Source organism: Fringilla coelebs (genome assembly GCF_963513975.1).
Source record: "Fringilla coelebs genome assembly, contig: SCAFFOLD_30, whole genome shotgun sequence".
Classification (NCBI taxonomy): Eukaryota; Metazoa; Chordata; class Aves; order Passeriformes; family Fringillidae; genus Fringilla; species Fringilla coelebs.
Window position 1 is genome coordinate 4081332 of NW_028167448.1, and position 27781 is coordinate 4109112.

Below are 27781 nucleotides of genomic sequence, written 5' to 3' on the forward strand. Positions count from 1 at the left end.
TCAGGGATCCCATCATTCTATGATCTCCATTGTCCACTTCAGGTTGGCCCTGGACTCCTGGGAACTGTGATGTCACCTCCCCCGTTCCAAGTGGAACTGCCAGCACCCGGCAAAGAGCACAAGACAGCCCTTGGCCGTTGTGTCAGCGCACCCTTCGCTCTGCTCCTGCCCACTGCTGTCACCCTCCTTGTCACCTGCCCCTGCTACCCCCATCAGTCCTGAAAGCTCACTAGTGCCTGGATTTTGACATCCATCCCTACAGGATGCTCCCATTTGTCCTGAGGAAGGTATGGTGCCATCCATGGAGGTGGAGACCCCAAACTGCCCGGGTGGGCTGGAGCTGTGTGGGCCTGGTGTGGGACAGGGAGTCCACTCTGAGGTTCTGCCACCTCTGCAGGCTGTCACCGACGGAGAGGAGGAGATGGAGGTGGAAATGCAGACTTATACAGTGGAGGACGTGGAAATGGAGGAAGAAGAAACTGGAGACGAGGAAATGGAAGTGGATATGCAGACTTATACAGTGGAGGACGTGGAAATGGAGGAAGAGGAGACTGGAGAGGAGGAGATGGAAGTTGATGTGGATATGGATGTGGAAGAAGAGATGGAGGTGGAGGTGGATGTGGATGTGGAAGAAGAGATGGAAGTGGAAATGGAAGACTATGTAGAGGACATGGACATTGATGAAAAAGATGAGGAAGAAGCCATGATCTTGGGATAAAGAGCAATGCCAGCAGCAGGACAGGCATGTGGTCTCCACAGGCAGAGTGGGTCCCCTGCTGCCAGGCTGGGGCTGGGCTGGTCCCTGCTCAGGGACGTGGCACCCTTTGCACTGGATTCTGGAGGCCATCCCCAGCTGGTCCTGTGCTCGCTTTGGGCTGCACAAGCTCCATCCCAGACCCAGCCAGGCTCAGTTCTGGTAGCAGAGTCCTGCTGGGCCAGCGTGTGCCAGCCTGGGGACACATGGAAGAGCCCTCTGTGCCTGACTGCAGTGACCATGGCACTTGCTTTTCTTCCAGGACTGATGGACATCCCAGATAGAGATGCCACCCTTTTGTACATACGTTTTACAGTTTTTTGTCTTCTTCAGGATATAGGATTTAGGGCTTTTTTCAACTTCTGCAAATACATTTCATATTTTTTTGCTAGATATGTTCTTACGTATATAGGTTCTCTGGATTGTTGTTGTTACAAAATGTATATATGTTCTATGGATTGTTGTTGTTACAAAATGTATATATGTTCTATGGATTGTTGTTGTTACAAATATTCTTACAATGTAAAAGTGTTCTGCATTCTTGTTGCTGTTCTTCTGAAAATAAACAAATTTTCTTTTTCCCACCGCAGTTCTCTTTGCATTACGGGCACAGGCAGCATTTGCAAAGTTGTGGTTTCCACTTGCTCCAGGTTCCCAGGGCTGGAGGTGCCGGGGGGAGCTGGCACAGCCACACCAGGAGTGGGGGTACCTGTGCACAGAGGGGTCCCACTGACAGAGGTCACCCTCTCCTTGCAGTTTCTCTGGACACACTTGGTAGCTGTAGGGGCAAATCCCAACATGCCCTGTCCCATGGGATCCCACGTTGGAGCAGGGCCGAGCCTGCCTGGGCCTGCAGAACCTCAGCCATGAGTGATACTGGGGGATACTGGGGGATACTGGGACAAACTGGGGACAATGGGGACACTGGGGACATTGTGGAGCAGACTGGGGACACTGGGGCATCCTGTGGATGACATTGGGGCGCCACTGGGAATGAACTCAGGTGTGTTGGGAGGGACTGGGCTCCCCTGGGAGGGATTGGAGGGGCAGTGGGGTTGTATTGGGTTCTACTTGGGATGAACTGGGCTTTAATGGGGTTGTACTGGTCTGTACTGGGGATGAACTGGGCTGTACTGGGGATGTACTGGTCTATACTGGGAGGGACTGGAGAGGTTGAATGGGCTGTTCCTGCCACCAGCACCTCCCATTTTCCAAGGCTCCGCCCATCACTGCCCACAGCCAATCAGAGCCGGAGATCGGAGCCTTGGGAGGAGGTGCCTAGGGTTAGTGCCATCTTTTCTTTTTGCTTACAACTCCCGTCATGCCCTGCGCTCCACAGGACCCGGGCTCTGCTCCCCATCTGTCCCATGAGTGTCCCCCAGACCCTCCAGGATCCCCCAGTGTCCCCTCAGCGCCCATTTGGGACCTCCCAAAAGCGCCCCTGGATTCCCTGGGTGCTCCCAACCCCACAGATGCTCGGCACAGCCACTCCTGGGAATTGATCTCCTCTCATCTCCCGCTGCCCAAGAGCCCCTCAGAACACAGACATGCGTCTAAAACTCCTGCCGTGCCCTGCGCCCTAAAGAGCCCGGTTAGAGCTCCCCGAGCTCCCAGAGCTCCCCGCAAGTGCTCCCGGACCGTTTACATTCCTCTGAGGACCTCAAGTCGCGGCTCAGACGCAAAAGTGTCCCCCAAGAGCCTTCCTGGACGCCCAAAGATCGCGTTCAAACCACTTTTGAGACTTCATCTCCCGTCATGCCCCACGCCCCGCCGAGTGCCAGTGCAGCTGCGCCTGGAACTCCCGTGATGCTCCGCGGCCCCGTTCAACTGTATGATACCCGCGCCTACAACTCCCATCACCCCCTGTGCCCCAGAGAGCCCCGTCAGAGCCCCCCAAGGGCCCGCCCGGACCCCGAAGGGCCCCAAATTCCCCTCCCTGAGCTCCAAGGGCCCCCCTGCACGCCCAAGTGCTGCCCCGGACCTCGAACTGTCCCTCAGAATCCCTGAGTGCCCCTCCAAGTGCCCACCCGGCTCCCCCAAGTGTCCTCCAGAGCCTCAAGTTCTCTCTGAATTCCCTACCCAGACTCAAAACTGCCCCAAATGTGCCCCAGAAATGTCTCCAGAGGTCCCAGTGATCCCCTTTTACCCTTTATGGGAAAAATATTATTAAAAAAGATTAAGAAATGACTGCAAATATTACTAGTGTTATATATATAGAGTTAATTCATGCTATTTATATTTATATGTGTGTACAACATATTGTAAAAGTCCAACTCATTTCCTTGACCACCCTGGCTGGGAGCAGTCTTGCTTCTATTCAATTAGTTCCTGGACAATGCTAAAGATAATATCAAGTCTGTTAGCTTAAAAATGAAGTCTTCCCGGACCATTAACGTTGACGTCCCGAAAATGCTTAAGCCTCTCACAAGGACCGGCACCAGGAGCAGATTGCATCTACCATCTCGAATACTGGCACCACTCGATTACATGTGAAAGAAGGAAATTCAGACAGCCATCCGGACACCAGGAGTGGCTTTTGTATCCATGTGGTCCCAGTTATACATGTGAAAGAAGGATATTTTGGTGAAGCTCATACAGCCATGGGGACACCTGGACTGGCTTTGTATCTATATGATCCAGCTCTGCATGTGAAGGGACACAAAAGGACATTCTGTCATTCTGGCCCCAGGCAGAACACACGGGATATAAGCTGGCTGTATGAGACAGTCGGGGTGAACCACCAGGGAAATGCTGGCACTCTGTCAGTCAGATCCAGGTTCACCCAGCACCAAATTCTGGAGTTGATGATGTCTTGGCTGTGGTGGATTTTTTTTTTAAATTATATTTTGTTAGTGATCTAATAAATCTTTGTTAATTTTTTTTTATAATTTGGCTGCAGATTTGATCATTTATAACAATTTGGTGACAACCCAACAGGATCTGATATTGGGGTTCGGGAAACCCTTTTCCCACCCGGGGGGCGCCCCACTGAGTTCTGTGGCCCAAGCGGGAATCTAATTCTGAAACCAATCAGATCCACAAAAAGAGCCGCAACAGGAATTGTGGATTGTAGTTGAAGCCACATGCTGCAAACAGAGCCACAGTCAAGGGAGATAAAGGGCTCGATTCTCGGCTTGGAAAGATCTAGAAAAATTTCCAGGACTCTAGGGTTTTCATCCGTAAAAACTCAACGTGCATGAAGAGATCCACGCAAGAAAAAAGAACCGTAAGTATTGTGTGGTTGGGTGGAGCGTGATCGCACACGTCTGTGAGACGTGACATTGTCACGAGGTGAGTGCGGGCCCCGAGACTGCAGTTCCACTATCCCACGAGGGGCATGGTCAGGCAAGGGGGAAGTGCAAGGTTTCCTTTTGAAACACACAAGACTCGGGGCTCAGGGAAGAGTCTAGGGGGAAAACCGGTCACGTTTGGGATCAGGAGGGGAGAGACGAGCTTGGAAAATTCCAGGAGCCCATTCACCTTCTGAAAACGGAGAAAACAGGTAAGGAAAACAGCCCCAGAGTCGGCAGAGCGGTTCACTGTCAGACTTGGTCAGGCTGGCAGCTTTTCACCAGCTGGAAAACCTGACATCAGAAAGAAAAACGGGACTCAAGCGGACCATCCCAGCGAAACAAGAAAAGGTAAGGAAAGTCACAGCTTTCCTTGAAAAAATGGGATTGGGGAAAAGCAAACACCGGAAGAAAATTCAGGAAAAACACTCCCAAGTCCCCGAAAGAAGCTTACCAGGAATGCCCAGAGATTCCTGGGGTGGATGCTGGAGCACTGGGACAAAAATCCATGGAGGGTGTTCCAGATTGCAAGGGGAGATGTATTCTATTGCCATCTGTATGGCAGTTGTCTGGTGTCAAGCAGGCATTGCTCCTTATCTCTCTTCCTGAGTGATCATAATCAACAAGGGGCATCTGCTGATAAAGGGCTATTGAATGTCACCACATGACTGATAAGAACTATAGCAACTGATTGTGAGATGCTCCGCCCAGAGGGAGGAGCCAAGCAGCGCCATGCAGATATAACCTGCAAGGTTCTGACACCAAGACAGCCTTTGCTCCACTGGACTACCCAGAGGAACAGCAGCTGCTTCTACTTCCACGGATCTGCGGAGGAAGAAGACACCCCTTTCCTACAGGACTCCCCTGCTCCAACAGAACCACGCCTGACACTCCAGGAGGACTGCAGCCCCTTTTCCAACTGGACTGCTACCAACACCCTGACCAACAGGGTGTCAGGTCGTGTTCTGACTCTGACAGTGTTGTTCTGGTGTATTGCATTGTTGTATTTTTTTTTCTTCTTTTATATTGTTTTTTTTTTCACTTTCCCTATTAAAGAACTGTTATTTCCTGCTCCCATATTTTTTCCTGAGAGCCCCTTATTCATACCAATTCGGAGGGGTGGGGAGGGTTTGCATTCTCCATTTCAGGGGAGGCTCCTGTCTCCTTTAACAGGCACCTGTCTTTCTAAACCTAGACAGAGGGTGGGAAAGTCCAAGGAGAAAATGATCCATTTTTGTATGGAAAAATGAGGAGGGAGGGAGATTGGAAGGTACGTGGTCTAGCCGATATTTGGCACATTTGAAAACTGGACTTGTGAGTCTTTTTTGACCATGTGGCCAGCCATAGTCTGCTGGATCCTGAGGAACTTGAATACACGGACATGTGGAGGCATGTTTGCTCTGGTCTATACCCAGTGCAAGCTTGCCGGTGCGTGGCAAAAGTGGGGAGGGAATGGGAACCGTCGGAAAATCTTCCACCTCCTTACCTTGTGGCCCAGCAACAACCCGACCCCGTGCAGGCACAAGCGGCGTCAGGAATGCCTCCCAAGGTGGGAGCTCTGCAAGCCCAGGCGAATGCACCACCACCTCCACCGGCGCAGGCGACGGCATCCGCTCTCCCACACGGTCACGCGGCCGCGGAGCAGCCGCAGCCCCAGGTAACTCTGAAAATTGAGGAGGAAAAAGTAGATGTCCCCAGGGATGCATCTCCCCCAGCACATCCAACAAGGCGGAGAACAAGAAGGTCCACTGAGGGAGAGAGTGGGGACGAGGGGGGAAAACCTGGTATCTATCCCTTATGGGAGGTACCGACAGCTCCGGGGGTGATTGGATATGTCCACACCCCGATTGACACCAGTGATGTAAGGGTGTTCAAAAAGGAAATGGGAAAATTAATGGATGATCCTTTGGGGGTGGCGGAGAGGTTGGATGAATTTTTGGGAACCAGCATATACACCTATGAGGATCTTCAAGTGATCTTAAGATCACTGTTTAGCAACGAGGAGAGGGACATGATCTGGTCACACGTGATCAGGGATTGTGAAAGGCGAAACCTGAATGGGGGAGCCAGGGAGGATTGATGGCCAAACCAAAAGCCGTCTTGGGAAGCCCAGATGGAGGAGGGGAGGCAAAAGATAATAAATTTAAGAAATATGGTTATTCAGGGTATCAGGGAGGCGGTACCGAAAGGGCAAAACATGAGTAAAGTGCCCAGGGAATGTCAGGGAAAAGACGAGACCTCAACGGAGTGGTAAGAAAGGCTCCGGAAAGGTCTGAGAATGTATTTAGGAACAGACCCTGATTCCCTGGTGGGGATGGTGCTGTAAAAAACACAATTCATGGCAAAATCTTGGGAGGATATTCAGAGAAAGCTGGAAAAGAAAGATGGATGGCAGGAGCAGGGATTGCAAGAACTGTTGCGGGAAGCCCAGAAAGTATACACGCGCCGGGATGAGGAAAAGCAGAAAATTCAAGCCAAGGTCCTTGTGGCAGCAGTAAGAGAGGCTCAGAAGCAGGACCGCAGGAAAGATACGGCGAAAAAGGCTTCGGCAAAGAAACCGGGTCCTTCTCAAGAGAAGGGCTTGGGTGAAAAAAAATGGGAGTTTGAGTGTTTTTACTGCAAACAGAAGGGGCACATTAAACGGAACTGTCCCAACAGAGCCAAAGACCAGGCAATGTTTCAGGAGGATTAGGAGTGTCAGGGGCTTTTCAGTCTGGGGTCTGGAACATCTAGAGAGCCCTTGATAAAACTAAAAGTTGGACCCTACAAAGAACAACTATGGTTTATGGTAGATTCGGGGGTGGAATGGACTACGGTGCTACGGCTACTGAAGGGGTGCTCTCTGAGCGATGACTCCATGGTGGTAACTGGGGCAAAAGGGGATCCTTTTGAGGTTCCAATCATAAAAAATGTAGAAATAAATATGGGAAACAGAAAGCACACTGGCAATGTTTTATTGGCAAAGGACGCGGACTTAAACTTACTGGGGCGGGACATGATGGTTGCTCTGGGAGTGGGGTTAGCAGTGGAAAAATCTTGGCTCAAAATCAGACTTTACAGCCTCACTGTTCCAGATGAGGAAAAAATAGACCCAAGGGTGTCGTGTGTTCCAGTGGAAGCTGGGAGGCTGGACATAGAACTAATTTGGGTGGAAATCGAAAGACCAGAAGACCCCATAAGGGTTAAACAATATCCCCTCTCCATGGAAGGGAGGAGGGGTCTGAAACCAGTGATCGACGAATTAATAAAGAAGGGCACACTGGAACCGTGCATGTCAAGGCATAACACCCCAATTTTGGCAGTCAGAAAACCAGATGGCAGCTTTAGGCTGGTACAGGATTTACAGGCTGTGAATCAGAGGACTAAGACTTTGTTCCCCACGGTCTCAAACCCTTGCACATTGATGAACAATCTCCGGAGCACACTTGGTACAGTGTAATTGACTTAAAGGGCGCTTTCTGGACTTGTCCTCTCACTGAGGACAGCCACGAGTAATTTGCATTTCAGTGGGAGGACCCGGAGACGAACAGGAAGCAACAACTCAGGTGGACTTCTCTGCCTCAGGGCTTTGTCGACTCTCCAAACTTAATTGGACAAGCCCTTGAACAGGTTTTAAGTCATTTTGTGCCGACCGGAGGGACAAAGATTTTACAGTATGTAGACGACTTGTTGGTCACCGCACAAGGGGAGGGGGAGGTAAGGGTGAGCACAATTGAGCTTTTGAATTTCTTGGGAGAAAAGGGGTTGAAAGTTTCAAAGTCAAAGTGGCAGTTCACAGAGCTGGAGGTCAGATCTTAGGGCATTGGTTAACTAAGGGCAAAAAGAAACTAGACCCAAGAAGGGTGGCAGGGATTATTGCTCTGCCACCTCCACAAACAAAAAGGGAGGTCCAGCAGCTTCTGGGGTTGTTGGGGTACTGCCAGCAGTGGATTGAAAGTTACAGTGAAAAGGTGAAATTTCTCTATGAAAAACTCAGCACAGATCGGATCAAATGGACACAAAAAATGAGGAAGAATTCAGGAGAGTCAAGGAGGCACTCACGGCAGCTCCAGTGCTGAGCTTCCTGGATGTGAGGAAACCTTTACAGTTTTTTGTGGATGCTAGCAATCACACGGCACATGGGGTATTGAAGCAAGACTGGGCGGGGATCAGGAAACCTGTGGGGTACTTGTCCAGGCTTTTGGACCCGGTCAGCAGGGTTTGGCCCACATGTTTGCAGGCGATTGTGGCTGTGGTTTTGCTAGTGGAAGAAGCAAAAAGGGTGACCTTTGGGGCACCTCTGGTAGTATTCACACCGCACAACGTGCAGCGCATACTACAGCAAAAAGCAGACAAATGGCCCACGGACGCGAGGTTGTTAAAATATGAAGCCATTTTGATTCACTCGCAGGACTTGGAATTGAGGACCACGACTACACAGAATCCTGCACAGTTTCTGTTTGGAGAAGCTGCAGAGAAGTTAGTTCATGACTGTGTGGAGATAGTTGAGTTACAAACCAAAATCAGGGAGGATTTGGAAGAAGAAGAATTGGACGAGGGGGAGAAGTGGTTTGTAGATGGGTCAAGCAGAGTAATTGAAGGGAAAAGAAAGTCAGGATACGCATTTGTGGATGGGAAAACAGGAAAGGTGATCAAAGCAGGTCCCCTGAATGCAAGCTGGTCCGCACAAGCATGCGAATTGTACACAGTTTTGAGAGCATTGAAGGGACAGAAAGGGAAAAAGGGAACGATTTTCACAGATTCGAGGTATGCCTTTGGGGTGGTTCACACGTTTGGGAAAATTTGGGAAGAGAGGGGGCTGATCAACACGAGGGGGAAGGAACTGATGCACAGGGAGTTAATCCGGCAAATTTTAAAAGCTTTGAGAGGGCCGGAGGAAATTGCAGTGGTCCATGTAAAAGGGCATCAGACAGGGATTCAGTTCCGGACCAGGGGAAACAATTTAGCGGATCAGGAGGCCAAAACTGTGGTGCTGATGGTGGTAAGTACCCCAGAGATCAAAAGGGAAGCAAACCCTGACGACCCTCCTCAGCTCTCCCAAAAAGAAATCGAATGCTATGAAAAGATTGGAGGTGAATTAAAGGAAGGTAAGTGGAAATTACCTGATGGGAGGGAATTAGTTTCCAGAGGTTTTACCAGAAGGATTTTACGAAAATTGTACCAGAAAATTCACTGGGGGGGCACAGGCTCTGGCAGAGCAATTTTTGAAATTTTATGGATGCAAAGGAATTTATGAATTGGCAAGACAAGAGGTACACGGGTGTTTGATTTGTCAAAAGGTAAACAAACCAAGGGGCAAAAGGGCTGCCCTGGGGAGTTGCCCTGTTTTGTACCGACCATTTGAAAGACTTCAAGTTAATTTCACAGAACTGTCAAAAGTGGGAAGGTTCAAATTTGTACTGGTAATTGTAGACAAATTGGCTCATTGGGTGGAAGCCTTCTCCAGTTCACAGGACACGGCCCAGACCGTCGCCAGAAAATTGTTAGAAGAAATTGTACCCTGATATGGGGTAGTGAATTGTATCAATTCAGATCAGGGAACACACTTTACATCAAAGGTTATTAAGCAAATGGCTGATGCACTGGGCATCCGATGGGAGTACCACACCCCATGGCACCCCCAGAGTTCAAGACAAGTGGAAAGAATTAATCAAACTTTGAAGGCACAGGTATCTAAATTAATTTTGGAAGCAAAGATGTCCTGGCTGAAGTGTCTGCCCTTGGCATTGCTTAATATCCGAACCATGCCTCATTCAGAAACGGGGCTCTCACCATTTGAAATGCTGTATGGAATGCCATATAAACATGGAATGCTGGTGGGACACCCCAGGTTTGAGGATGGGCAGATTCAACCATACCTGGTTGCAATCAACAAAATCTTACAGGAACTCTGAAAGCAGGGAATAGTAGCTCAGAGTGCTCCTCTGGGGTTTGCTATTCACAAAATCCAGCCAGGGGACAAAGTGTTTGGAAAGTGCAAAAGAGGTGTCGCTCTCTCCTCACTGGGAAGGTCCTTTTCTTGTGCTCCTGACAACAGACACGGCCATTCGGACAGCAGAGAAAGGCTGGATGCACACGTCTAGACTGAAAAAGATGGAACAGCAGGAGGAAGCATCCAAGTCATTTCTTGCCCAACGACTTGAGAATTAGACTCCAACGTCCTCGTAAATGACCAACAATGAGCAGATAAGTTGCACACTGTCAGGTTGTGTGTATTATCCGTTTGTGCACTTTAAGTGTGAGTATTGTCAAGGGGATTTTGTGCTTCATTGCAGCAGGGGGCAGAGACCAAAGGGATTGTGTACCCAGTGTTTACAGGAGGAGCTTGAATTGACTGACCGTATCCTGACCTTAGCCACCAATTTGAGTATCATTGAAGTAGACTCACAGGAGTGGTTTTGGATCTTTCAAAATGGGGTGCATGGGAAGCTTAGATCTCAAGAGGAAATCTTGGATGTGGAGTGCTGGAAATCCATCAGGGTCCCGTGCAGTTCCAATGCAATCAGGGTATCACGGTGGGGCGCCTTTAAGAGGAGGTATGTGGCTAGGTCCGAGGGTGTCTTCCCCAAAGAGTACTCCTGCTGCCACAAAGATGGTCTTCCTTGCCGCTGGTGGCACCCCATGGGGCAGAGGAAAAGGCAGAGGAGCACACCTAGTGGGAATCCTGATTGGCCTGAGCCTAGTCATGTGCCGGACTCAGAGTCTGGGCACTGAGGTCCCAAAGAAAGGCGGAAGCGAGGGCTCCGTGGATGAGTGCGGAAAATGCACTCAGGTGGTCCCTGTATCACGGGATGGGGGACACTCAGCATACCAAGCCCCAAAAGAATGCCTCAGTGGAACTGGCAGGTACTGTTGGAGGAATGGCACTTGGGTGAAATTATGTAAATTGGAAATCGGGACTTGGTGTGTCAATCCTGAGGCTGGGCTAAGGAACGGACAGTCAAATGTTCACAGGAATCTGAAGTGGAAACGAAAAATAGAACAGAGGTCAACCCCCATTTGTAACCAGTGTAATTGAACCATGTGGATCGGGGGTAAGACAGAATCGATTTTCATTGCATATCACCAGGTCAACCCATTGTGTTATGATAACACAAGGCTGGAAATATGCGTGATGAATGGGAGAATGTACTAGGTAACAGAGAATATGAAATTTAGCAGTAAGGTTACTTTGAATAATGACCCACTCATATTGGATCTGGCACCGGTAAATGATGAGAGGGTGTGCCTACAATATGATAGAGTAATCTGCTATACGAAAAATAAGAACAATGAGGATCCTGAGGAAAAGATGAGAGTGATAACTCAAGAAATGAAATGGAAGGAGTCAGAATTGAGGAGACAGAAAGTTGAACAGGAGAGATTGAAAACTATGGTGAGCAGTACAAGGTACTGGAAAGGCAATATGCTGATGGGGAATTACCTTCCCCAGACAGAAACCTGTTCATTGATTTAATGCAAGAGATCTCAACAGAACTGGGTCTGTGGAATTGTTGGATTTGTGGGGGGCTGAAATCTGCTGAAAAATGGCCTTGGAAAGGGGAAGGTTTGGCTCCAGAACAACTCTTAAAGTGGGACAACCTGAGGGCCTCAAAATTGGTGCAGAGACCCAAGGGATGGATTTTTGATCAGAGGGTGATTAGCACAACTTGTGTCAGTCAGGAGGGAAAAGAATACACCGAGATGGTGGGATATACTCCATGTGCATCTACCCTGATGGTGAACTCAGATTCAAAGAACAAGGCATGGCACCAGCCCCTCCTCTGGGGTATTGGAGCCTGAAAAACGATACCAATTGTGAATAGGACAGGAGAATAAGATTGTGCCAACCCCTTCCAGTCCCTGGAAGATGTGAGAAAATACTGGGAAGACCCAGGGAAAATAAATGAAAAATGGAAAGCCCCGGACCGGATGGAGTTTACTGGATATGTGGGAAAAAGGCATACAGTGAGTTACCCTCAAGGTGGAAAGGGTCTTGCACTCTAGGCATGATCCGACCCGTTTTCTTTACTCTCCCGAGAGCAAAAAGTAATCTGTTGGGAGTTGCATTATGCGAGACCCTGAGAAGGAAGAAGAGAGGCTTGAAAAAAATAATACTGATGACAAGCTTGGGGGGGAGGAAGAGTGGCCAGCGGCACAAATAATTGATTATTATGGGCCGGCCACATGGGCACAGGATGGAAGTTATGGGTATAGGACTCCAATCTATCTACTCAACAGGCTGATTAGACTACAAGCAGTGATGAAAATTGTCTCAAATCACACCTCCAAAGCCCTGGATTTACTGAGTCGGCAGCACACCCAGGTATGGGCCTTTGTGTACCAGAATCAGATTGCTTTAGACTACTTGCTGGCTGAGGAGGGAGGAGTGTGTGGAAAATTCAACGAATCAGAATGTTGTATCGAGATCAATGATTATGGGGAGATCATAAGAAGTCTGGCAGCCGAGATCAAAAAGGTGGCCCATGTCCCAATCCAAAAATGGAATTTTATTCTACAGTCCTCATGGTGGGACAAATTATTCGATGGAGCATGGTGGAACAAGGTAATGTTTCTTGTGCTCTGTTCAGTAGTCGGAATTCTATTCCTCCCTTTTCTGATAGCAAGTTTTATCAGACTGATCCACTACATGGTCCAGGGAATGCAGATTGCAATAGTTCCCATAGACTTGGAGGGAGCTTCCAGAAGCGACACATCCAAAATCATGGGGGTGGGAAAGAGAAAGTATGCCAGCAATGCTGCAGAGGCATTGGCCAAGTTTGAAGAACAACTAACTAAGAAAATGAATTATGTAATATATCAGAGCATCCCACAAGGAGAGTACCGGATAGTGTAAAAGGGTACTCCATTTGTGAAAAACCCTCAATAGTGATGAGTTAATGTAGAAAGTTAAAAATTTAACAAATTACAAGTATGAATTAAATTAGTAAAATAAGCGGGGAGGGATTGTTATATATAGAGAGAGAGTTAATTCATGCTATTTATATATATATGTGTATATAAAATATTGTAAACACCCAACTCATGTCTTTGACCATCCTGGCTGGGAGCAGAGTCCTACTTCTATTCAATTAGTGCCTGGACAACATTAAAGATAATATCAAGTCCTTTAGCTTAAGAATGAAGTCTTCCCGGACCATGAGCATCAACTTCCCAGGAATGCTTAAGTCTTTCACGAGAACCGGCACCGGAGCAGAATTGCATCTACCATCTCGAATACTGGCACCACTTGGTTACATGTGAAAGAAGGAAATTCAGACAGCCATCTGGACACTTGGGCTGGCTTTTGTATCCATATGGCCCCAGTTTATATGTGAAAGAAGGATATTCTGGAGAAGATCAGACAGCCATCTGGACCTCTGGACAGGCTTTGCATCTATATGGTCCCAGCTCTATATATGAAGGGACACAAAAGGACATTCTGTCATTTCTGCCCAGGGCGGAATACACAGGATATAAGCTGGCTGTATGAGACAGTTGGGTTGAACCACCAGGGAAATGCTGGCACTCTGTCAGTCAGATCCAGGTTCACCCAGCGCCAAATTCTGGAGCTGACGCTGTCTTGGCTGTGGTGTTTTTTTTTTTAAATTATATTTTGTTATTGATCTAATAAATATTTGTTAAATTTTTTATAATTTGGCTGCAGATTTGATCATTTATAATAAAGGGCTTCTAGGGACCTTGAATTTGAGAAGGGTCTCTGAGAGGCTGTGGGAGGCCAGGAAACTCATGATACCAAGGTTCAGTTATGACACTGCAGAACCAAGGTTATTCCTGCTGACAGTACAGAACCTCATGGAAACAAGGGGCCATTCTGGACAGCAGGGCCATGGAACCAAGGAGCCCATTGGGACATTACAGAAACTCATGGAATCAAGGTGTCCATGTCACTCTAGTGAACCTCATGGAACCAAGGGTCCATTGTGACACTGTGGAGCCAAGGACACTGCTGTTGGCAGTACAAAAGCTCATGGAACCGAAAGTTCATCATAAAGTTCTGGGGCCTCATGGAACCATGAAGACCATTGTGACACTTCAGGACCCACTGGAACCAAGGGGCCATTGTGACACTGCAGGGCCTCATTTAACCAAGGGCTCATTGTAGCACGGCAGGGCCTCGTGGAATCAAGGGGATCGTGGTGGGGGTCCATGAGACCACAAGGAAATTCTGACTCTGTGGAACCAAAGTGACCACTGTGACACTACAAAGCTCATGGAACCAAGAAGTGATGTGACAGTCAGGACCCCAATGGAATCAAGGGGCAATTCCATACTTCAGGGCTTCATGGAACTGAGGTGCCCTTGTGACCCTGCAGGGCCTCATTGAATCCTGGAGACCACTGTGACACTTTGAGGACTTGTTGAATCAAAGGGCTCTGCATGGCCTTGTGGAACCAAGGATCTCTTTGTGACACTGCAGGGCCTCATGGAAGCAATGAGACCATTCTGGCACAGTCCCCGTGGAAGCAAGGGACCACTGTGAAACCACAAGGCCTCATAGAAGCAAAGCAACCATTGTGACACTGCCAGGTCTCATAGAAGCAAGGGGACAGTGTGACACTACGGGTCCCCATGGAAGCAAGGGGCCAGTGTGAAACAGCCATGCCCTGTGGAACCAATGGTCCATTGTGATCCTGGGGAGCCCAAAAGAACCAAGGGGCCATTGTGGCACTCTGCACAGTCCCAACAAAACAATTTTGACACTGCAAGGCCTCATGGAAGCAAGGGGGCAGTGTGACACTGCAGAGCCTAGGAGACCGCTGTGATATCATTGGGCCTCATGGAAACAAAATTCTATTGTGATACTGCAAGGCTTCACGGAACCAAGGGGCCATTGTGAAACTTCAGGGCCCCAAGGATCCAAGAACATGGAACAGGTCTGGTTGGCTTGGCCTCTTGGTGGCCACCTGACTGGTCCAGGTGACATTGGCATGTTGAGGGGGGCTTCTTACCTGCCCCTGAAACCCTGGAGTTCAGTGCATTCCTTCCTGTTGTGAAGAACTGCTCTTCTCCTCCAGGCGTTCATGGCAGAAACTGGGATTCTACCTCCAAATCCAATTATATACAAGGATTATTTCCACATGAAACCTGCCAGAACAGACAGCTCTGGCTTGCCTTGGCATTTTTGGGGGGGGGGGGGGGGGGCATCTCTCATACGCCTTCAAAACACTAGGGGGTGTGTGGGGGGGGAGGGGGCGTGTTTTTCTTCTCATGGAAAAAAACAGCTTTGAAGTCTAGGCGTCCATGGCCAAAATTGGGAATCTGCCTCCAAAATTCCTTATATCCAAGGATAACTCTAAGACAAAAGCTGCCAGGACTGTCTAGGTTCCCTTGGCTTCCTGAGGGCCAGTTCTCATCTGCCTGTGAAACACTGGAGCTCTGTACTTTCCTTCCTATGGAAAATACTATCCTTCTTATCCAGATGCCCATGGACAAAACTGAGATTTGGCCTCCCAAATTCTGTCTATCCAAGGATTGCTCCCAGACAAAAGCTGCCAAGACAAACAGGTCTGGCTGGCCTTGGCCTCCTTGGGGCTGCCTCTAATCGGCCTTTGAAACTCTGGGGCTCTGTCCTTTCCTTCCTGTGGAGAAGAACTGTCATTCTGGTGCAGGCACTCATGGCTGAAATGGAATTCCACCTCCAAAACTCCCCCAAATATCCAAGGGTTGCTTTCAGACAAAAGCTGCAAGGACAGACAGGTCTGGCTTGCCTTGGCCTCTAGTGCCTGCCTCTGAAGGTGCCTGCCTTCAAAACCCTGGGGCTCTGTGGTTTCCTTCCTGTAGAAAAGAACCGTCCTTCTTGTCCAGGCGCCCATGGCCTCAGGCACATGAGGACTGTATAGGGACAGAGGAGCTCTGTGCTCAGTGGGGTGGAGACTGAGGAGAGCAGAGGAGAGCCCTGGGAGGGACTGAAAGGTAGTTTCAGAGATGGTGGATCCTTTTGACATAGTAGAGAATAGCCCAAGAAAGAAAAAAATCAATGCCAAGAGCAGCTGGGGAGGCCCAGATTGGAACAAAGAGAAAGGAATTTGCCTCCCAGGGCAGGGCTGTGGTGCAACACATGCCCCAGAAAGAGTCTGGGTCAGCCCAAGGCTTTGTGTGGGCAGGCAGAGGCAGGCAGGAGGCAGAGCTGTCAGCAAAGGAAGGGGCCAGCCAGGTGGGGCAGCTGGGGCATGACGACAGCCTGCAGGGACAGAGGCTCAGGGCAGGGACACGGTAGGACAGCCTGGGCTGCACAGGGCACAGGCATGTGCAGCAGCTGCAAGGCCCTGACAGAGCCAACTCCTGCAGCACTTTGGCCATGGCTGCTGGGCCTGGGCCTGAGGCAGGAGCAGGAGACAAGTGACCCTTGCAGACCTGGGGCCTCATTGCCTCCTTGTCCCTGCTAAGCAGCCTGGCAGGGGCCACCCCATGCTCCTGCCCTTAGCATTGCACATGCCCACATGCCAGTGCCCATGCCGAGAAGAGCATGAGCAAGGAGGGAGGGACAGGATCTGCCTGGCCAGGGGCTGGGGCTCAGGCCTTGGCCCTTTGCATTCCTGAAACACATCCAGCCTTGCTCAGCACCAGAGACACCTTTGCCTTGTTTGTCCTCAGCTGTCATCACTGCCTCCAGTGTTCTGCTCTAACTGGAACCTGGGGACACTTTCTCAGTTGTTTCCCTCAGAGGTACCCATTCAAACTTCAAGAAACTTCAGTGTTTCAATTTAACTTTGAGTTCTTGAGAAATTTTCTGAACACTCTCTCAGGGACTGAGTCTGATGTAAACAACACAAAATCCCTGAGAGGGTCATTAAAGCCCTTGTGCTGTGTCTGTGCTGCTGAGCTGGGCTGGGCTCCTGGCACAGAGGCAGCTCATGGCAAACCAAGAAAAGCTTCAAAAAGACATTTCTCCTGAGGAGCAGCTCCTTTCCCAGCCCAGCAGGGCTGGGGCACTGCCTGCAGCCACCCTGGGCACAGCACAGAGGCACAGAGAATCTCCATCAGTCACGGCTGGGAGGATGCTGAGAAGTAATTGGGGGAGAATCACTGCCAGCCCTTGGCACAGGAACCTCTGGCTGCAGGACAATGCAGCTGCAGCTCCTGGAGCTATCTCCTAAAGCTGGAACATCCCCATGCCTACAGACTGTGTGAGTACATTCCCTGATTATCTCTTGTGCAGAGCAGCCAGGGGTGCCCAGGGGTGCCCAGGGCTGTCCTGCAGAGCAGGGTCCTACAGCCCAGGGCGCTGTGCTGGGACTCTGCTGCCTGCCAGGGACAGCTCTCAGCCAGGCCTGGGAGCTGCTCCCAGCACTGGGGGACATGGTCTGTGTGAAAGGAGACAGCTGGTAAAGCTTCGAAGCGTTTTTGTTGTGAGGTGAGGATACTGCATTGTTCAGAACTGCTCCCAGCATGACATTTACCTCCAGGGTTTTTCCTAGCGCAGCAAGGAAGGGGTTTGCATAAAACAGAAAATTCTTATTTTTAAAATCTACATCTCTGGGATGCCTGGATGGGAAATTGCACATAGATATTCATGTCTCACTTCAGATAGAGAAAATTTTAGAAAATCTCCTTTCAGACCTGAATGCACCAGGCAGTGACAGAAATCAGCACAGGGTCTCTTAGAGGCAGCATCAGTGCTGCTTTTCCAGCCTCCTCAGGATTGCTCTGATGTTGCCTTTAGAGCCTGCAGAGCCAGAGCTGCCCCTGGGCAGTGCCAGAGCTGAGAGGGGTCTGAAGGACAGAGTTGAGCCCCCAGGGCTGGGCTGGGCTCTGGCAGCATGGGCAGGGCCCAGCCCTGGGCACAGGGAGCAGCTGCTGGCAGGGCCAGCTCCAGGCAGCAGAGCCCTGGGAAGGCAGTTGGGGGAAAGGGCCCCAAAGCTGTGCTGGGTTATTTAAAGTCCTCCTCAAATCAAAGTATTCAATATTGCTTATTCTACAGATCTCCATGCCAAGACACAGCAAATGCCCAACAGCAGCTCCATCAGCCACTTCCTCCTACTGGCATTGGCAGACACACGGCAGCTGCAGCTCCTGCACTTCTGCCTCTTGCTGGCCATCTCCCTGGCTGTCCTCCTGGGCAACAGCCTCATCATCAGCGCCGTAGCCTGTGGTAAGCACCTGCACACCCCCATGTTTTTCTTCCTGCTCAACCTGGCTCTCAGCGACCTGGGCTCCATCTGCACCACTGTCCCCAAAGCCATGCACAATTCCCTCTGGGACACCAGGGACATCTCCTACAAAGGATGTGCTGCTCAGGTTTTCTTCTTTCTGTTCTTCGTGTCAGCAGAATTTTCCCTGCTCACCGTCATGTGCTACGACCGCTACACGTCCATCTGCAAACCCCTGCACTACGAGACCCTCCTGAGCAGCAGAGCTTGTGCCCACATGGCAGCAGCTGCCTGGGCCAGTGCCTTTCTCACTGCTCTGCTGCACACAGCCAATACATTTTCCCTGCCCCTGTGCCAGGGCAATGCCCTGGGCCAGTTCTTCTGTGAAATCCCTCAGATCCTCAAGCTCTCCTACTCCAAATCCAAACTCAGGGAACTTGGGATTTCTATTTTCACTACCTCTTTAGCATTTGCCTGCTTTGTGTTCATTGTTTTCTCCTATGGGCAGATCTTCAGGGCCGTGCTGAGGATCCCCTCTGAGCAGGGACGGCACAAAGCCTTTTCTACCTGCCTCCCTCACCTGGTTGTTGTCTCCCTGTTCCTCAGCACTGCCACATTTGCTCACCTGAAGCCCCTCTCCATGTCCTCCCCATCCCTGGACCTTGCAGTGTCAGTTCTGTATTCGGTGGTGCCTCCAGCCCTGAACCCCCCCATCTACAGCCTGAGGAACCAGAAGCTCAAGGCTGCAGTGTGGACACTGCTGACTGGATGGTTTCAGAAACATTAAACTGCTGGCCAGTTTCTGCAAGTCACTTCCAATAAAAGCCATCTTTGACATTTCTTATTTTTTTGCTCGTGGGTTTTTAAAATTTTGTTTTACTCTATTAATCTTGTCCACAAAACAGGACCATTGTTCATGCCACTTCTCATTTTTTGTTTCTCTCCATTATTGCTGTGGCCCCAGACTGTGTCAATGAGGAGCTGTGCAATCAGTAGCTTTCAATGAACTAAAGGACCTTCCAGCAAAGTTTTCCCTGGAGATACCCGTTTTGTTCCCTTCTCTGGAGCTGCAGCAGCAATGTCTGTGTGCAGAGCTGGGGGCAGGTTAGGGACAGCACAGCAGCTCTGGTACTGCTGGCCACACCATTCCTGATGACAGTCAGGTGCCATTGGCCTTCTTGCCCACCTGGGCACACTGCTGGCTCATGTCCAGCCTGCTGTCCATCAGTGCTCCCAGGTCCCTTTCTGCCTGGCCGCTGTCCCACGACTCTGTCCCCAGCCTGTAACACTGCTGGGGTTGTTGTAGCCAAATTGCAGGACCCGGCACTTGGTGTTGTTCAACTTCACCTTGTTAGATTTGGGCCCTGGATCCAGCCTGTCCAGGTCCCTGTGCAGAGCCCTCCTACCCTCCAGCAGATCCAAACTTGCAGCCAGCTTGGTCACCACAGTTCCATGAGGCCCTAGAGTGTCACAATGGTCTCCATGACATGATTCCATGAGACCTGAGGCCCCTCAGTTTCACAATGGCCCCTTTGTTTCTTGAGACCCCTTAGTGTCACAAAGTACCTTGGATCCTCGGGCCCTGCAGTGTCACAATGTCCCTTGGTCCCATGAGGTCTCGCAGTGCAGCAATGCTCTCCTTGGTTCCACAGTGTCTTAATGGCCTCTTGGTCCCAAGGGGCACCACGGTTTCAAACATGTTTCATTTGTTCCATGAGTCTGTAAGCAGCCACACTGCCTGCTTGGTTCCATGAGGTCCTGCAGTGTCACAATGGCTTCCATGGTTCCACAAGGCCACACAGTGTCACAGTCATCCCTTGGTTCCATGAGGCCCCAGAGTGCCCCAATGGATTCCCTGGTGGAGCAGTGTCACAATGGACCCCGCTGCTTACACAAGATCCTGCAGTGTCACGAGGGATGCTTGGTTCCATGGGGCACCAGAGTGTCACATTGTTCCTTATAGTTCCTCAAGTCCCTGCAGTGTCACAGTGGCCCCTTGGTTCTATTGGGCCCCATGGTCTCACAAGGGTCTCCTTGGTTCTGTAGTGTCACAATGGCCCCTCGGTTGAACAAGGCCCTGCAGTGTCACAGTGGCCTCCATGGTTCTATGAAGACCCAGAGTGTCACACTGGACTCCTTGCTTCCATTCAGCCCCACAGTGTCACAATGGGGCCTTGGTTCCATGGTGCCTTCAGTATGCAGTGTCACTGTGATCCTCTTAGTTCCACGAGGCCCTGCAGTGTCACAATGGCCCCTTGTTTCCCCAGGGCTCTGCAGTGTCACAATCATCACAGAATTACAGAATTAACCAGGTTGGAAAAGACCTTGGAGATCAGCAAGTCCAACCTGTGACCTAACATCACCTTGTCACCCAGACCATGGCACCGAGTGCCACATCCAGTCTGCTTAAACACTTGCAGGGACGGTGCATCCACCACCTCCCTGCACAGCCCCCTCTAATGCCCAATCACCCTTTCTGTAAAGAATATTTTCTCATGTCCAGCCTAAATGTCCCCTGCTGCAGCTTAAGGCTGTTTTCTCTTGTCATGTCACTATTCCTTGGGAGAAGACCCTGACCCCCCCCAGGCTGCACCCTCCTGTCAGGGAGTTGTAGAGAGTGATGAGGTCTCCCCTGAGCCTCCTCTTCTCCAGGATAAACAACCCCAGCTCCCGCAGCCACTCCTCATAGGACTTGTGTTACAGACCCCTCACCAGCCTTGTTGCCCTTCTCTGGACATGCTCCAGCCCCTCCATGACCTCCATAAATTGGGGGCCTAGAACTGGACACAGCACTCGAGTTGTGGCCCAACCAGTGCTGAGCACAGGGGAAGAATCAGTGCTCTGCTCCTGCTGGCCACACCATTCCTGATCAATAGGAGTGGCAAGGGCTGAATTGGGAAATGGTGGGGTGGGGATAGGGACAAAGTGTGACTGATTGTCAGCCATTAAGGGTCTTGATTTTCCTATCTATTGACGCTGCATTAGAAGATGCTGGGGATCAATATCAACTGGGGATTGCTGATACCTATCTATAAACAGGAAAAGAAAACTAAGGAGGACAAAACAATTCTCTCTTCATTTTTTCAAAATAGTAGATTCACTTTGAATACACTTCTGAAATCTGTCTAATTGACCACAGAAGTGGTGAAGACTTGAATTATTCCCATGGGCTTGTCTTGTTTGGTTATTTTGAACAAATATTTATGAGCCTTTGTCACTGAATTCCTGAACTGAAGACCTCAAGAAAGAAGAGGCCTCTGGAAAAGTAAAGTGCAGCAGCAACCTCCAAATTGCTGAGGATCCATCCACATCAGAGCAGGAATGAGCAGAAATGGGCACAGCTTTGTGGCTGCCCCAGCTTTGGGATGGGCCCTGGGCCTGGAGCAGGAGCAGCTCTGGAGGGCCCCAAGGCTGGGGCTCTTGTGCTGCCCTGGGCAGATGGGATGGCAGCAGGGGCTGCAGAGCTCTCAGAATCTCCTGCAGAGGAGAGCAGGGCACACAGGGAGCCTCCTTTCCCTTGGCCAGGCATGTTCCCCCATGGTGGGGCTGAGTCCTGTGGCAGCTGCAGCTGCTGCTGTGCCATTGCCAGGGGCTGAGGCCGTGGGGCCAGTGCCCAGAGCAGCCTGGCCTGAGCAGAGCTGTGGGGCCAGAGCCAGCTGAGCTGGGCTGGGGAGAGGCCCTTGGTGCTGCCCAGAGCTCAGGGCAGCTGGCAGAGCTTGTAGGGAGCTGGGCTGGGCTCAGAGAGCCTGGCACAGAAACCATCAGTGTCCATCTCAGCCTGGCTGAGCGTGCAGGGGCCAAGAAGAGCAGCCCAGGGTCTGAAAGTTCTCTGTGTGGGAGCTGAGCTTGTGAGCCCTTGAGCCCTGCCAAGTGCTGGGGCTGCACCTCCAGCTCCAGAGGAGATGGGACACATGGGAGCAGAGATAAATCATTCCTGCTGCATTCTTTCTTGTGTTTGCTTGTACAGGTGACCTGGATCCATATGTAGAGGAGGGGATAAGTGTCAGATAACACTGGTAGAGGGAAAAGAATAATATTGTTTAGCTGAAAATAATATTTTGTGCATAATAAACAAGGAGAAAAAGAAGACACATGATCACAAGAGCATCTGAGTTTTTCAGAAAATGAGAGACTCATTAATTTTGCAGTAGCCAAACCTGTTCAAATGCTTTCCTCAGGGCTTGCTTGAGATGAGAGGTGACCACCAGAGGCCAAAGCCAGCCAGAGCTCTCTGTCCTGGCAGCTTTTGTCTGGGAGAATCCTTGCAGATAGGGAATTTTTAAGGGGAGAATCAATTTTGGCCCTGGGCACCTGGAAAGAGGGATGATTCTTTTCCATAGGAAGCAAAGCACAGAGCCCCTGCTCTCCAGGGTCTGATGAGAGGCAGCCCTCAGCATTCCAAGAAAAGCTAGACCTATCAGGTGTCCTCTGGGAGGCCAAACCAGACAGACCTGTTTCTTGTTCCCTTGGTTCCAGGAGGCCCTGCAGTGTCACAATGATCTCCTTGCTTCTGCAGGGTCACAATGGCCCCGTGCTCCCATGAGGCCCTGCAGGGTCACAGTGGCCCTTTGGTTCCGTGAGGCCCCACAGTGTCACCATGGTCTCCATGATTCCACAGGCCCTTGCAATTCCACAATGCTCTCCATGGATCCACAGTGCCCTGCAGGATCACAACGGCCCTTTGGCTCCACGAGGCCCTGGAATGCAGCAATGGCCTCTTGGTTCCACAAAGCCCTGCTGCTGCACACTGGCCCCTTGGGACCATGCGGCCCAGCAGAGCCACAGTGATGGCCTTGGTGCCACAAGGCCACACAGTGTCACCTTGGTCTCTTGGATCCATGGTAGCCCACAGTGTCACAATGGCCCCTTGGTTCCAAGAGGTTTCTCAGGGTCACCATGGTCTCCTTGGATCTGCAGTATCACAATGGACCATTGGGTCAATGTGTCCCCAGTGTGCCAAAATAGATTTTGGTTCCATGGGTTGTGCTGTGTCACAATGGACCCTTTGTTCCATGAGTTTGCACAGTGTCACAGCTGAGTCCTTGGCTCTGTGTGGCCCTGCTGTCACCAAATGTGCAAAATATCAGAACAAGGCTCCTTAACACTCATTTACCATTTCAGAGAGTATCATTTATTCAGGCCTGAGGTTGAGAGAGGGATAACTCCTAACCTTACATGGACGCGTGATTCTACCAGTGTGTTTCTTATATACAGTCACTAAATGTGAATTACAATTTACCCATTTCTATAAAACCCACCCCAAGTTCCCAGATTCACTCCTTGTTTTCTCTATCCCTGCACCCTTGAGCCAGATGTCTTCTTCTTCCCTTCCAACCATCCTTGCTGGGAAAGCAGCTCCTGCATGCCTTGTTCCTGTGCTCAAAGTTCACAGGCATGGTAAAAATGGAATGAACCCTTTTGGTATCAGCCCAAGATTTGTGTGGGCAGGCAGAGGCAGGCAGGAGGCAGAGCTGTCAGCAAAGGAAGGGGCCAGCCAGGTGGGGCAGCCGGGGGATGCCGACAGCCTGCAGGGACAGAGGTGCAGGGCAGGGACACCGTAGGACAGCCTGGACTGCACAGGGCACAGGCATGTGCAGCAGCTGCAAGGCCCTGACAGAGCCAACTCCTGCAGCACTTTGGCCATGGCTGCTGGGCCTGGGCCTGAGGCAGGAGCAGGAGACAAGTGACCCTTGCAGACCTGGGGCCTCATTGCCTCCTTGTCCCTGCTCAGCAGCCTGGCAGGGGCCGCCCCATGCTCCTGCCCTTGGCATTGCACATGCCCACATGCCAGTGCCCATCCTGGGAAGAGCCCTGAGCAAGGAGGGAGGGACAGAATCTGCCTGGCCAGGGGCTGGGGCTCAGGCCTTGGCCCTTTGCATTCCTGAAACACATCCAGCTTTGCTCAGCACCAGAGACACCTTTGCCTTGTTTGTCCCCAGCTGTCATCACTGCCTCCATTGTTCTGCTCTAACTGGAACCTGGGGACACTTTCTCAGTTGTGTCCCTCATTGGGACCCATTAAAATTTCAAGAAACTTTGTAGTTACATTTAAACTTTGAGTTCTTGAGAGGTTTTTTGAAGACACTCTCAGGGACTGAGTCTGATGTAAACAACGCCAAAGCCCTGAGAGGATCATTAAAGTATTCCTTGTCCACTTATGGAGAAATCTTTCAAAGACCTTGCCAGAAATACACTTTCCAATTTTAAAGGATTTATTTTATTTTATTTATCTTTAGATCAGAAGTGATTGCAGCATTCTGTGATTGATGTTGACCCAGGGTCTCTCCTCAGCAGCTCTGGCCTACTCACAGAAGCTGTGCCTTGAGCTCTGACCCAGTGTGGACAACCTCGCTCCACATTCCCCAGCTCCATCCTGTCTGTCCTCACTCCCCTGGGACCTGCTCTGCTTGGACAGCTAGCTGCACTCACCCTAATAGGGGTTTTCAATTTTTGGGGTTTCTGAAGCAATCTCGAACTCCTGAGTTTCCCCACTGGAAACAGACACACTGCTCAGGTGTGTGCCAGCCCAAGGTGCCACCAAAGCCACTGCAGACCTGCCCTGGGCCAGCTGTGAGGGTGGATCATCAGCCCAAACTGCCCTGGGCCACTGCAAGGGGCTGTGGCCATGGGCACTGCACTGACCCCACTGCTGGGTTTGGCTGCCATGGCAACCCTGAGAAATTAAACTGTCCTTGGAAACACTGGGGAGGACTGGGACATACTGGGGAAAACTGGGAACGCTGTGTGAGACACTGGGACATACTGGGAGTGACACTGGGGAGGACTGGGACAACCTGGGAACATGAGGAATGCTAAGGGGGAATCTGGGTGGACTGGGATGCACAGTGGGGGTACACTGGAACATACTGGGATATACTGGGAGTGATACTGGGGGATACTGTGACAAACTGGGGACACTCAGGAGAACACTGGGGGATACAGGAGTGTACTATGCATGACACAGTGGGGAACTGGAAGGGACTGGGAATGAACTCAGGTGGACTGGAGTGACACGGGGGTTGTACTGGTCTGTACTGTGGATGAACTGGGCTATACTGGGAGGGACTAGAAAACTTGAATGGGCTGTTCCCACCTCTGCTGCCGCCCATTTGCCCGCAGCCGAGACTCCCGCCCATCACTGCCTGCAGCCAATCAGGGCTGGAATTCGGGGCCTCAGGAAGCGGTTCCTAAGGTCGGTGCTATATTTTCTTTTTGCCTACAACTCCCGTCATGCCCCGCAGCCAAATGCAGCCCCATTGGAGCTGAGACTACAACGCCCGTCATGCCTCGTGCTCCACAGAACCCTGGGATCCTCCCCCCATCTGTCCCATGAGCGTCCCCCAGACCCTCCAGGATCCCTCAGTGGCCCCTCAGCGCACATTCTGGACCCCCCAAAAGTGTCCCTGGATCCCCTGAGTGCTCCCAACCCCACAGATGCTCGGCACAGCCACTTCTGGGAATTCATCTCCTCTCATCCCCCGCGGCCCCAGAGCCCCTCAGAACACAGTCCCGCACCTAAAACTCCTGCCGTGCCCCGCGCCCTAAAGAGCCCAGTTAGAGCTTCTGGATCTCCCCGCAAGTGCTTCCCTGGACCCCGAACTGTCCCTCAGAATCCCTGAGTGCCCCTCCAAGTGCCCACCCGGCTCCCCCAAGTGTCCTCCAGAGCCTCAAGTTCTCTCTGAATTCCCTCCCCTGCCCCAAATGTGCCCCAGAAATGTCTCCAGGGACCCCAGAGGGTCCCACCCCTTGGCCCTATGGGAGAAAAAGATGATAAAAATTGTTGAAAAAGCCAATCACTTCTTTTTTAAAGTCTTAAAAGTTTAATAGCAATAAAATGGTTATAAAAATAGTTATACAATTGGAGTAATAATAATTTTGACAATTTGAATTAGGACTGTTCCAGATTGCAAGGCAAGATGTATTCTATTGCCATCTGTATGGCAGTTGTCTGGTGCCAACTGGGCAATTCTCCTTATCTCTCTTCCTGAGTGATCATAATCAACAGGGTGACATCTGCTGATAAGAGGGTATTGAATGTCACCATATAACTGATAAGAACTATAACATCCCATTGTGAGATGCTCCGCCCAGAGGGAGGAGCCAAGCATTCCTACCCAAATATAACCTAGAAGATTCTGACACATCAGACAGCTCTTCTCCACTGGACTCCCCAGAGGAACAGCAGCTGCTTCTACTTCCACGGATCTGTGGAGGAAGAATACACCCCTTTCCTACAGGACTCCCCTGCTCCAACAGAACCACGCCTGACACTCCAAGAGGACTGCAGCCTCTTTTCCAACTGGACTGCTACCAACACCAACAGGGTGTCAGGTTGTGTTCTGACTTTGTCAGTGTTGTTCTAGTGTATTGCATCGTTTTATTTTATCCTTTTTTTTTTTCCTTTCCCTATTAAAGAATTGTTATTTCCTGCTCCCATATTTTTTGCCTGAGACCCCATTAATTTAAAATTCATAGCAATTCGGAGGGGTGGGGAGGGTTTGCATTCTCCATTTCAGGGGAGGCTCCTGTCTCCTTTAGCAGGCACCTGTCATTCCAAACGAAGACAAGAGGCCTCTTCTTTCTTGAGCTCTTCAGTTGAGAAATTCAGTGACAAAGGCTCATAAACATTTGTTCAAAACACACAAACAAGACAAGCCCCTGGGAATAATTCAAGTCTGATTCTTCTGTGGTTAATCAGGCAGATTTCAGAAGTGTATTCAAAGTGAATCTACTATATTGGAAACAATGAAGAGATAATTGTTTTGTCCTCTTTCGTTTTCTTTTCCTGTTTTTAGATTGATATCAGCAATCTCCGCTTAATATTGATCCCCAGTCCCTCCTAATGCAGTCTGTACAGATATGAAAATCAAGCCCCTTCATGGCTGACAATTAATCACACTTTGTCCCTACCCCAGCCCCACCATTTCCCTCATCCAACCCCTGGCACTCAGAGCAGCTGAGGAATGGAGTCACATCCAGGGCTGTCCCCAGGGCTCAGGACTGGGGCCAGGTCAGTGAAATCTCTTTATTGCTCATCTGGACAAGCCATCGAGGACACCCTTAGTCAGTTCCCAGGTGATCCCAAGCTGGGTGGGAGAGTGGCTGTGCTGGAGGGCAGGAAGCTTTGCAGAGGGATCTGGACAGGCTGGAGCCATGGGCCCAGGACAATTGGATGAGGTTCACCAAGGCCAAGGGCCAGGTCCTTCCCTGGGCTCACAACCACCCCAAATCCCTGGCCATGCCCTGCCCTGATCCCCAGAGCCTGTGCTGTTTCCTTCATCCCTGCACTGCCAGGGACTTTCTGAGACAAGGGAGCTCTGCTCTGGGGATGGAGGGAGGTGCAAGTGCCAGCACTTGAGTGGGAACCAGAACTCATCAGGTTTGTGTCCTTTGGGGGTCAGAAACTGGTGGGACTCAGAGGCACAGAGAGTTTCTCTTCATGGCCAACATAAAAATTGTAAACATGATTCAAATTAAGAAATGTTGAAACTCTTCCCTCAGTAGTGTGACACATCCCAGTAACATCTGACATGTCCACCATCCACAATGGATTTTTGTACAAAACCAATTTTAGACAAAGGTGATTCTCTGATAGTTACAAACACAGTGAAGTTGTATCAGGATGCTCATCCTGAAGTGGGGAT

At 50.5% G+C, this 27781-nt stretch overlaps 1 protein-coding gene across 1 annotated transcript; it reads left to right on the top strand.

The window, feature by feature from the left end:
• Nucleotides 1–17991: 17991 nt before the first annotated feature.
• On the top strand, nt 17992–18924 carry LOC311165840 (olfactory receptor 14J1-like; the record flags this gene model as incomplete). The annotated part of the gene is made up of 1 exon (XM_084227340.1): nt 17992–18924. One exon carries the CDS (start codon nt 17992–17994, stop codon nt 18922–18924), a length of 933 nt encoding a protein of 310 aa, XP_084083466.1.
• Between the last annotated feature and the right edge of the window lie 8857 nt (nt 18925–27781).